The sequence below is a fragment of the Eutrigla gurnardus genome (assembly GCF_963514095.1).
Source record: "Eutrigla gurnardus genome assembly, chromosome: 7".
In the NCBI taxonomy this organism is placed as follows: domain Eukaryota; kingdom Metazoa; phylum Chordata; class Actinopteri; order Perciformes; family Triglidae; genus Eutrigla; species Eutrigla gurnardus.
Genome location: NC_139921.1, coordinates 15762358 through 15774891, shown reverse-complemented (window position 1 = coordinate 15774891; position 12534 = coordinate 15762358). Strand labels below are relative to the sequence as shown.

The window sequence follows — 12534 nt, the reverse complement described above, 5'->3', positions numbered from 1 at the left end:
GCGAAAAACGCACTGTGTGGCTTTCTGTAAGACATCGTGGGCGGACCTTGTGCCTGTTGTTTGAGCCCCGGCTTTTTTTTCCCTCTCCTGAACTTATTTTCTTAAAGAGAAAAGTGTAAAAAGCAGCGCATCGTTGGCTCCAAACCACAAGTCGGTCAGCTTTGATCCGTTTGATCTCCGTGGACTCTGCGCTCTTTGGCTGCCGACGGATTTCCAAATGCCCTGAATTTCGCTGTGGGATTGTTGCAGAGAGCCGGTGAGTACTTTTATTCCTGAGTCGACCTCTGGAAGTTTCCAATGAGGAAACCGAGGACTGCATGTGAAGGTTAGACGACGCTACAACTGTGAACCGGTCCACTTTTCCTCTCCGCCGGTTCACATGACCGCCCCGTGGAACAAAGCGCTGCCTACATTTCAGGAAACGCAGACGCGCATGTTACTTTAATGCATAATAAATCATACGAGTCTGTAGTTCTCTCGCAGTGTCTCATGGAGGCTGCATTTAAATTAAAAAAAACATGAACCTTGAACCATAGCTGACTTCTTTACATCGATAGAGAGAGCTTATGTAATAACATTGTGTGCCCGGACAGTTGGAATCCATCCCTCCACAGAGAGCATCCGCAAGAGGCGATCAATTATTAATGTGGTCCCGTTTGTGGAAAGTGGGCTGTTAAAGGGCTGCGATGTCCTAATGGCCCATTAGACGGATACTTGGGAATGTGATCATACTGGGAACTACTTTCTAAAGCTCATAGCCAATCACTGTGCTTCTTCCCCAGGTTGTACAGGACGTTCCTCCGAGGCATCTGGTGTCGTTTGATCATTTCTGGGAATAAACTCTAGAGGATTTTATTAACTGGCGACATGGAGTTCGACCGTTACCAGCACTATTTTTTCGACGACTTAGACCGAGAGGAGGATTTTTACAAGTCGACCGCACCGAGCGAGGACATATGGAAAAAGTTCCAGCTGCTGCCCACCCCTCCCATGTCGCCCACCCGGACTCTGAGCGGCGGTGCGCTGCACCTCTCGCCGGGGGACAAGCTCAGCTGGCTGTCCAAAGTCCTGGGTCAGGACGAGGAGTGCGAGGGTCAGTTCATGCCCGGTACAGGGAAGCTTTTCGGCAACCTCAGCTCCATCATCATCCAGGACTGCATGTGGAGTAGTTTCTCTGCCAGCAAGCAGCTGGAGAAGGTCAACGGGAGAGTGTCAGCTGCGGCGCAGACCGTGGTCCCCCCGGTGGCCCAGATCTCCGTGAGACCGAGCAAGGCGCAGTGCGTCTCTCCAGGTGGCCCGCTCGCCACCGCCACCGCCGCGCCGACAGACTGCGTCGACCCCGCGGCTGTTTTCACCTTCCCGGCAAGCAGCTGCAGGAAGCCGGCGTCGTCTGGCTCCGAATCTCGCTCCGATTCCTCTGGTAAGGAAGCAGTCATGCTCTAAATTGCCCCACCCTGCCCCTGCCTCGGGATTATATTGCCCTCTAACAATGCGTAATTTGGAAAGCTGGGCTGCTATTGCGTAACCGTGGTCTGTGGTGCAGAGGGGTCACCAAGTACAACAGCCAGTCCCATTTTAAAGCTGGATTTGTACTCTCGCTGTGACAATGCGCCACATGTTTGCTCAGAAATACCACATGCAATCTTTTAAAAACCGCGCCCCCGTCACTTATACTCTATTTCCCCTCGTTGAATGTCTTCCACTGGCTCTGCATTTCAAGCAGAGTGCGGTAGAGGGGCGGGGTGACCGAGTCCTGGTGATGTATCACTACTACGTACACGCAGCGACAGACCATGAGAGTAACTCTTTAACATTTCATAAATGAGGGAGTGCCCCCTTGTCGGCAGGTCTTCTAATTTACATTGTTGATGAGTGCTTACTGTTCTAAGACAAAGCCTGAATTCCTGCAAGCTTTGGCATGGCTGACCACTGTTCACACCTCAGCTCTTGTTCTGCCCTTCTCAGATGAAGGAGTAGTGATTTGCATGCCTGGCTGTGGAATGCACTTCTTTACAGTCAGTTTTAGCTGAATTTTGATTCTGCTTGACTCAGCTTTTGCAGGAATGAGCCTGTATTTTTTTTCTAATGGATGGCATTTAAACACCATGCTTTTTAAAGCGGTATTTCTGTGTGTATTGATGAGTTGTTCATATGTGATCACAGATGATGATGAAGAGGAAATCGACGTGGTTACTGTGGAGAGCAAGCAGAACCGGGTACGGCTGGTGAACGTCAGGAAACCAGTGACCATCACGGTCCGGGCTGACCCATGCCCCAAACGCTTCCACATGTCTGTCCACCGGCAGCAGCACAATTACGCCGCCCGCTCCCCGGACAGCGACCCTGAGGATGACGATGATGATGATGAAGATGATGAGGAGGAGGATGATGATGATGAGGAGGAGGATGCAGAAGAGCCACCAAGAAAGCGCACCTGCACCGCATCCAGTCAGCATTCAGGCTCTTTGGCTGGTGTCTCCCAGCCTGCCTCGCCCTCGGAGAGTCCCCAAAACTCAGACGCAGAGGACACTGACCGCAGGCGGAACCACAACTTCCTCGAGAGGAAGAGGAGGAATGACCTCCGGTCCCGTTTCCTCGCCCTGCGGGATGAGATCCCTGGCCTAGAGTCGGCCAAGACCCCAAAGGTGGCCATCCTGACCCATGCCACAGACTACCTGGCAGACCTGCACACCAGGGAGAAACGGCAGCTCCAGGAGAAGAAACGCCTCAAAACCCGACAGCAGCAGCTTCTCCGCAAATTAGCTGAACTGAAGCGCTCTTGAGACTCGGACAAAGTGTGCTTTTTTTAAATGAACTGCCTCATTATTCACAGTCAGGAACTTTACTCATGTTAAGTGTCACTTTTACAGTTTTGATATAACAAGATGCCTCATGTACATAGCTGTGATTTGTTGTTGTTTTGAAATACATTAATATTGCTGTGGGCTTCCTATGACTTGACTGCGCTGACCAATGAACCTGATATGGGGAGAAGGAGCAGTCAGTGTGCTGTGTTTAATTTTTAAATTTAGACAGTGTTTAATTCTGAACATGGGTAATGGAATTGGTTTTATAGCTATAACTCAGATATTTCCTGGTATGTTGTGAGGAAATAAGAACTTTGTTAATTGTTTATCAGTGTGATGGTGAGTATATGCAGCCTTCAGGATGTGTGTTTCAGTGTGTTAATTTCACACACTTATAACAGAGTTAAGTGTGAATGCCTTTCTGTGTACATATGAATGAACGAATGAGTCAGAGTGTTTGATGTACAAATTGTTCTGTAAATAATAGCTTATCGCTCCCGATAAAGGAGGCAAAATCAAGAGTTTGTCAATTAGCTTTGCTCCTCTTTATGACATGCCGCCAGGCATCGAGGAACCTCTATTTTGTTAAGAAAATAAGAAAAAAAACAGGCAAAAAAAAGAACAAGTAGCACTGCTGTACTTTATATTCACACGTCACTTTGTGATTTCAATGCTTCTCCTGATTTTTGTTTGATTTTTTAAAGCATGTTAACATGGGCGGCAACATTAAATTTTTATACCATATTTGCATACAAACCTGAATCTTTGTCTTTGTTAATTCAAGACGCAAGTTACTGTATTCTTCTGTGAACCCAATATCAAATAACATTTTGACCTTGCCATCAAAATTGTTCTGTACAACCACCGCTTCTATTAGTTTCCATGGCAACCATATAAAAACCTTGCACCAAAGTGAACCCTTGATTTTTTTTTTTTAAATGTCTGAGGCGGAAGTAACGGATGACAGATTTCTCATCGTGGGTAAGATCTACCATATGCTGCTGTGGTCGCGCCTCTCCAGAAACGCAACCTGCTATCACACACAAATCAGCTGTGAATGAGCCAATCATAAAACCTGCTTGATTTCCTCCTCTGCGGCGTTTTGCAGTTGTCTTTCATATAAATGAGTGCATCTCGTGCACCAGCTGCCGGTCTACAGAAGGTTGGACTGAGCCCGTCCTTGAGACTTGCCCTTGAAGAGTGTGTGATACTGTTGTGGATCCTCCCCTCTGCAGTGGCTGCTGCACGCTGGGCCACCTGATGTGCTCTGAACTAGGTTACACTCACACACATGTACAATCGGTATCTTTAGAACAGTCCCCAGTGGTTTGGAGACGGGGGTTGTGTGGACTGCCACCTGGCTCTAGTGCAGCTTATCACACAGGTATGCAGTCGGAGAGCAGCAGTGCTTCATGTAAATGGGGGGAAAAGTCTCAAAGATATCTGCATCATGGTGATATTACACTCTCGTCCCCTTGCTTCTATCACGTGACATGTCTTTTACTGCCATTTGGCCTTTGTTGTATATTCTATTGCTTTGTGGTCCATGTAATTGGGGGTGTTGCATGCATGTCGCACTCATGCAGCCGCTGTCCCCCAGAGAGTTACTTGTGTAAGTAGAGTAGTAATATTTGATAGACCAAAACTGACACAGCGACTCTAATCTGATGACATAGTTCCTGCTGGATTTATAAACTTGCAGGGGTTAAGACCTAAAACTGACATATAGAATTTCCATAAAGGCAGTTGGTTGTGTGTCTTGCCCTAGGGCTGCAGGATATGAGAGTTAATGTAGTACAGAAATGAAAGGGTTCTCCCATTGGATTTTAGTTAACAAGACTTTACTGGACTGAAAAAAGCCAATGTGTCTTGCTATAAACTTGAGTTCCCGCATGATGCTGCTGCCCCAGTGCTGACCTCTCCAGCGAGTCTCCGCAAGCCTGAGTGACTCAGCTTTGACTGCCAGTCCTTTGTATAATACAGCAACCATTTTTATTCAAGTACAGCCTGACAGACTAGCCAGGCACACCCTGAACTCCAACCGTCTCACACCTCACTGGCCTTTGTTTTGGCAGGGATCGCTTGGTGTTCCACCTGCCTGTGTGCACTCTCTGGGCCCCATTTGTGACCCTGAGGGTACTAGTTTCTGGCACAGTTGAAAATGTCCTTAACAAAATCTGCATTTTATCTCAGGAGGCTCAGTTGAGGGAGTTAACTGACCCCATCTACACACAATAGACAATTGAACCTCTTTGCAACAACATTGACTGCTACATTTTTATTTAGAAATGTTGATAATATTTCTGCAGAAAATATTGCCTTGTGGCCTCATGTTTGTTTAAGCAACAGAAAAAGTCAAACAATGTACGAAGTAATGCAAACTGAGTGAACTTGTGATGAATGCTAGTCACAGCGAACAGTTCATACTACAGGAAGTGAAATCAGAAATCAGATATCAGGCCAGATAAGAGCAACCTGTCTCATGTTTCCTGTTACCTTCTGAGCATGAATTCATCCGACGAGTAGGAAATCAATAATGGAGTATAATAGAAGTCGAGGTTCAACAACATCCTTCAAGATATGTACTGTTAGGGTAGATTATGGTTCATTTTCTGGACAATGCAAGTGTCCAACACTAACATGCAAACCGAGGTTCTCGACAGCAGCTGCATGTGTGGTAATATTGACACAAGCACTCAGTGATTATGGCGCTCCTGTGTTTGAAAAAACAGGGTTTTCCCTGAAGGAAATAATGAGGTAAGAGGATCTCTTTTTCCTGTGGGATGCTTTGATCCGCTTTGTTCTGACGGTTTACTTGCCAGACCAGCTTTTCTGCTCTCAAGTTCATGCAACGCCCCCACTGACTTCTGAAGTGCATGTGTGTTCACTTTCACACACATGCTCATACTGTGGCTGTGTCTGTTTTTTTTTTTTTTATAACACATGTGTTTTATTCTCTCGGGCGGGCTATATTTGTTTTCCGCAGTAAAATAAGCCTTTTTAGTCCCCAACAGCTGCAACCTGTTGCCGTCCTCCTTTATTAAATACCAGGCGGATGTAAGAGAAGATACGTTGGTCGCTGTGTCATAGAGGTCTACATATTCCCAGGACACAAGACGGAATGAGACAGCTTTACTGGTGGTCAGATAGAAGTGTGTGTGATCAGGGTGGGGCTGTGGAGAATTGATGATTTGGCTGGATGGAGAGCAGCCTCTCTCTGATTTATACATCCTCTCCACACACACACACACACACACACACACACACACACACGCGTCTTATGTAAAAAGCAATCTCATCAATCTTTCATTTCCTTTTTGAGCATGTGTGTGGTAACCAACGCATTTAACCCCGTTTCTAGTCCAATTTGGCCAAAAAGTGAGTCTAGTCAGTATGTTCTTTGCATGAATTACCTCAGAACAACGGCTTAACTTTGTAAACATCCCTAGAAAACCACAAAAGCAGAGGAGCATGTCTTATCTTTGGCAAGTCTCCATGATGAGAAACACTACCAGTTAGACTTGTTCATCCGGCATGACCCGACTAACAAACCACTGTCTACGTCAAACATCTGTGAATCTGCAGTTTGAAAAAAAAAAAATAATGAGCGTGATTAACTGAACTTACCTAAATAGGCTTTTTATTGGGCAACATATGAAGTGAAACTGCGTTCCTAGAAAGTGGGAGGAAAAACGTTCGCAACTGTTACGATCTCCTGGCAGTTACATCTGCACTTTCAAAGAGAAAAGAACACACAGACGCATTGAGCAATATTTCCACAACTGGTTGTGTTCTGACTGGCCTGGTTTGTATAGCATGTATGTGTTGCGTGTTTGGACAGTGAGGCCGAGGAGGAAGCGGATCATGAGCTCGCTGCACTGGTTTGTGGATCTAAGAGCATGGTTGAACTGTCCGCTTATCTCTGACCTACATGTGGGTGAATGTAGGACATATAATAGAGGCGGAAGAGAAGGATAACCTTATGATCTGTGAGAATGAGCTGAATTGTATCATCTCCCATTAAGACGCATGGTTCAGGTAGTTCTGGGAGATTTGGGGCGCTTGCATGCTCTGTGGGAATAATCGTCGGCTGGAGAGAGTAGAAGTGGAATTGCTGTCATGCCTTTTCTTACTCAACATTCAACGCACACCCTTCCTCTTATTTTGTTATTCTTCAAGTGGTTGACGGCAAATGAAGATGGGGAAAACACAAGCGGGAAAAGAAGCAGATACACACATCGTGCTTGAGGGGGCACTCACACACACACACACACACACACACACACACACACACACACACACACACACACACACACACACACTGCTAGCAGGAAACTTTCCCTGGTCTCCATCTCTCTGCCTACTGACTCACATTCCAGCCTGGTTGTGTCACTTGAACTCAGCCGAGACTGTGGCGGCTACTGTCCATCTGATCCCCAGTGAGGCCGTGAGCAAACCACTGAATAAGCACATGAACACGCTTTAACATGACATTCTTTAACTCCCTGTTTTCCAGTTTTCTTTCCTCTTTTGGTAAACCCCTAGACCCCCCCAAACACCAGTACCTATCTCCGACCATTTGCTGATCTAGGTCAGTCTTCTGAGCTCAGTTTCTCTGTGTGTGTTACTCACCCTCCCCATCCTAAGGCCAGTGTTACATAACAGTGATGATTCAGTTGGAACATGCTGTATATGTTCCTCTCTCTCTCTCACTCTGGATACATCTGGCCGCAGCCACCGGTGTATTGCTTTAAATCTCAGACATGTCAACAATTTGATCTACCTCAAAAGAATAAATAGACACAGAGGTCACCGGGAGCTCCTGTGTAGCACCTGTTGTACAGCATGAAGATGGTTTTTCTGGATAATTTTTTCTGCCCCCCCCCCCCACCCACACACAGCTGACAGCTATCTTGTCTGTTATGGGCCTGTAGCATCTGAGATGAATTCAGGAGGGTTAGCGTGGGGCTAGCTGGCCATGTCGTGTCAGTGGAGCAGGCCTTTCAACTCGCCTGTCTAATCTGGAGCTAATCCTAATCCCGTTAGTGTAAACACTGCTGCCATCTGGGCCCAGACACACCATAGCTCTGATTATAATGAACCTATCAAAAGGTCTTGAAACCATCACACCGCGTGAGCTGTCAGTGGCTCTCGCTCAACTCTTTGACCTGGGTTTATGACACAATCATGCCGAGGATGGACAGTCCAACAGTTGGGTAAACAAACACATGCATAGCCAACACTACTGTACATGAGCCGATGTTAATAAAGTAGGCAATTATGATGGGAGACTAGGGGGAAAAAAGACATGTCAATTATGTGAAAGAGTCTGTAGACTCAAACATGAGTGATCTGTTTCTATAGGGTCTTTGCCACTGGAGACAAGAGGGAGAATTAGCTGCGGTGATGTAACCATGGTTCTGGTTAATGGATAAGCAGAGGGAGAGGGGGGGGCTCAACAGTGACAACTGCTGTGCTACCCTCACCCTGGCAACCCCCTCACCACCAACACACACACACACACTGAATGGGTGACATGGCTTTTGAGGGAGTCACTTAAGCTGTCAGTTTGCTTGGTTATGAACAAATATTAAGAGTAACAAGTCTATTCTTTTATTTAAATCATATTGGGGACATGACGTGGTTATTTATGTATGATTCGTTGTTCATATAGGTTGGGATCATCTGACTGTCTCTGACCCCTGAACATCCAGCCATGGTTTCTGTCTGAGGAGCTAAATGAAGATAAATGGGTTTCTGGCTTTCTGGCTTTGCTCCATCTCTATTTAGTTAGCCTTCTTCATCACATCATCAGTAATGAAAACAAGAAAAATATATATATAATCTAAAGCTGCACCCCAAACATGTTCCCCACTCCCCCTACATTAAAAAGCACACCTAAAGAATGCTTCAAAAAGAAAGCAATCTAGTCAAATTGCCAAAGGCCATACCAAGTATGTATGATATGCTGAAATATGTTGAAACCTGTTGCTACTGTTGGGGTTGTATCCACAACGTAGCAGTTGAAATCAGAGCCACTGCTCCCACAGCTTTGTCAGCCAGCAGATGTTCCATTGTTTGGTTCTGCGGTGTAAGGTTGCTTCAGTTGAAGTTGGGACACTTGCTGCATCTTTTGAATTTAGCCCCAGCCCCGCCACCAACCCCCACCTCCTTCTGCCCCCCCCCCCCCCCCCAAGCCACTCAGAGAGGGGCTTACCCCCTCCCCCCCAGTCCCCTTTAACCCCCTGCAGACCTCTTGGTTGCTCCACCACCACCATGACTACAACCCCCCTCTAGATCTCCATTTTAGTGCTCTTGCTCTTTGTCTCCCCCTCGGTGGGGCCTTCAGTAATCAGACCCCCCACAAACACACACACACACAGACACACACACACACAACCGAAAGACAATTTATTGACCAATTACTGCAGTGTGAGAGTGTATTTGCATCAATATACATTTAAATTCTCATGCAGATTCAAACACACAAACATACACTCTCTCTCTCACACACACACACATGCAGTGTGTGTTATCAGATTGCTTGCAGTGTGTGTTATCAGATTGTTTGCAGTGTGTGTTATCAGATTGTGTGTTATCAGATGGCGAATGTATAGTGTATGCATGCCTCTGTCAGTCCTGCAACAATTCCCTCTTTTCAGCCTGCATCTGAATGTGACTGCTGTTGTCGTAAGGGCCTGACTGATCACCACTGTGGAGCTTATAATCAGTGCCCTGCTTCCCTCTTCCCCACTATAGGCCTGTATGTGTGAAACATTCAGACAGAGAGAGAGAAAGAGAGAAAGAGAGAGAGAGAGAGAGAGAGGCTCTGTTATAAGGCCTAGGAAGCACACAGGCAGCGCAGACTTCCTGTTTTTGTGTTGCGCCCATTGGAGGCAGGAAGTGAGACGAACCACTGCTCTGCTCTTTTTGCTCTCTGATTGGTGAATTTTGCCAGATGAAAAGATGCTGCTGCTTAGTCAGCTGCCACCCACTTACTTACTACAGATTCAGGGGGGGCTGAAGACTTTTGCCTCACTAAAAGCCAATAACAACAAATCCAATAATGTCACATGGAGTGTGGGGTGGGTGTTGTTAATGACCTGTGATGCCTCTTCAGCAAATGACCTTCATATGGGTCCTCTACCTTGGCGGTGGATGATCGCCAGCTCTTATCTCAGCAACAAAACGGCCTCTACTTACGTGTGGTAGCAGCATATATGTGCGTGTGTGGCTGTGAGTTTTATACATGGAAAATGAGGAAGGGTTCAAGCCAAAACTAAGTAGAACCCCAGTTAGAACAAAGAATCTGGTGGTGGCAAACATGCCTGAGTGGTTGCTTTGAAGGACTGATTAAGGTTATAATAGTCATCTGCCTTGCCTGAAGCCCCCAGGCTGTGTGTTAGGGGTGGGGGTAGTCCAGGCTGTTACCCTCTTTGTTCTGGCCCACTCCGCTCATGCTTGCTTTTGTCTCCACCCACAGCCAACCACTGAGAGAGCATTATCTCCCTGTCTGTCTCGCGCCAAAACAGAGAGGGAGGTGTGTTTCCTTTTCCTTCCTCTTTTCTTTCTCTCCGTCGTATTTTCATCCCGAAGATACATTTTGTATTATTGTATTTCCAGGGTAAGCCAGTGACTTCATGTACAGAGGATCTGTGCAAAACCAGCCATTGCAGGCCCCGTCCCCCCCCCTCTCTTTTTCTCTATTTCTGTGCTTCTTTCTCTCTAGTATTTCCCGCCACTCCAGGGTGCAGAGGGAGGGGAGTGGTGTCACAGCCGGTATGAAGAAAGGCTGGCTCCTCTGAGCCTCGCGCCAAATGCCGGCGTTATTTAAATCAGCTCAGTGGGTGCGGCCCAACTGTCTCCATGTCCTGTTAACCCCCTCAGAGCCCCAGACTGGGAAGCAGAGACACAAAGGCAGAAAGCAAGTGGTAGCTCAGAGCTTTGTCACATCGAGGATAAATGTATCAGTGATATTCCACAAATACAGTATGGCTTCACTTCCCTTATGAAACATTCAATTCACGTTACTTTTTTGCTGTTTCAAAACCTCTTTTTGGACATGGCGAAAGTATTTCCGCATTATGTGAAGCTTTACATTGTAACATTTTACCAACTTTTCTTTTGTAAAACAGAATGTTAGTCATTCTTTGAAAATTATAGTAAAATGATGTTAATGCTCATATTAATGTATATTACCAAATACACTGAGTCTCTCTCTCTCTGAGTATTATAGCTACTATCCCAAAGTTGAATCGTTTCAAGACACAAAAACCTTGGATTCCAGATCAACTTCCTCTCTCACACTCACAGTTTCTCTTTCATGTCCTCTTTGTCTGCAACGCCCAGAGCAATGAATGAAGCACTGAAGTCTGGAGGACTATGCCAGAAGGCTGAGAGGCTTACCTATCCTCTACTACGCTCTAGTGGATATACGCATGAAATGCAAGAAAAGACAGCGCTTCAGCTTTCAGTGCCACCACACTGCCGAGAGACTCAACTGGGAAGTGTTCATCAGAATTTAATTAAATATGTTGCTAAATCTACGGGTCTCTGTTCTCAATTTGCACATCATCTGCATAAAAATTGACACACAGTAATGTGTGTGCATGTTAAATTTCTAAATATGTCTAATAATATAAACATAATACAAATACTTAAGAGATTTTTCATTAAATTGATTGTATCTACACTTCCTCAGGTCCCAGACAAGAAAACACAATCCCTCATCTCTCCTCGGCTGATCGATAAAAGCTCTTTGCGTCTGGTCTCTGGGAAGAGACTGTGGTCACAGGCCGACACGTTATCCTGATGGTCAGTTTCAGGTGCTGCCTTTGGATAGGTAGGTATAGGATAGGTGTAATGGACCCTTGCTGTTTAGTTTTTATTCAATGTAAATTACTAGAAAGTATATATGCAACGCTATACGTTCATACTGAAAGTAATGAAAAAATGTGGACATCTTTCTATCTGTCAGCAAATGTGTTTTTTTATCGCCTTGAGGTCAACAATCAATATTTGCTTCCTCTGTAATGCTGACCCATCATGCTATCTCTCTATTATCCTTTTGTTCCTTGAGTCCCTGCATGAGTGTCTGCTCAGAATCTTCTTCCCAGAAAACATCTGCTTAATTGCCTGTTTGTTATCATAAAAGCTCATATTATTTATAATGCGTTTATCCTCTACAAAGAACAGCCTAGGCTTTCATCTTTGTTCCCTGCATCACCAGTCTGTTTCTGATTGACGCCTTATTTGGAGGGCTATATATAAAGTCTGGTGTCCCCACAACCAATCAGATTCTAGATGTGGATGTCCCACCCAGTCTGACTCCCTGGCCGTTGCCTGGCAACTGGGATGGCTGCTCCGTAATTCAATCCATGGAAAGATCCTGGTGGGGAATTTAGAGCACATGGGTTACAATGCAACATAATAATATAATAAAACCAGAAGAACCATGTCCACTTTGAAATGATCTATTGATGCGATGTATGAGAAAACCATGTTGCTTCATTGTTCAATGATTCTGCCCATTAGGAGAACTGAAGCATGAATGCATTACAGTCATCATGACACACTGCAGGCGGCACTGACAGACCGTCCTGATTGGTCCAATAGGGTGCATCAACCATTTGTCACATACATTAAATCAAATGCACTGCTGCTCCAGGGAATTGGACACTGAAAGGGTTAAAAAGGGGGAGGATGCAAAATGGCTTGAAGTCAGCAG

The 12534-nt window shown here is 45.7% G+C and overlaps 1 protein-coding gene across 1 annotated transcript; it reads left to right on the top strand.

The window, feature by feature from the left end:
- LOC311015787 (protein L-Myc-1b-like) lies at positions 1 to 3563 on the top strand. Its single transcript, XM_084013230.1, has 3 exons — positions 1 to 256; positions 783 to 1420; positions 2164 to 3563. The coding sequence occupies exons 2-3, from the start codon at positions 868 to 870 to the stop codon at positions 2781 to 2783; spliced, it is 1173 nt and encodes a 390-aa protein (XP_083869356.1). The 5' UTR covers positions 1 to 256; positions 783 to 867; the 3' UTR covers positions 2784 to 3563.
- The last annotated feature ends 8971 nt before the right edge of the window (positions 3564 to 12534 follow it).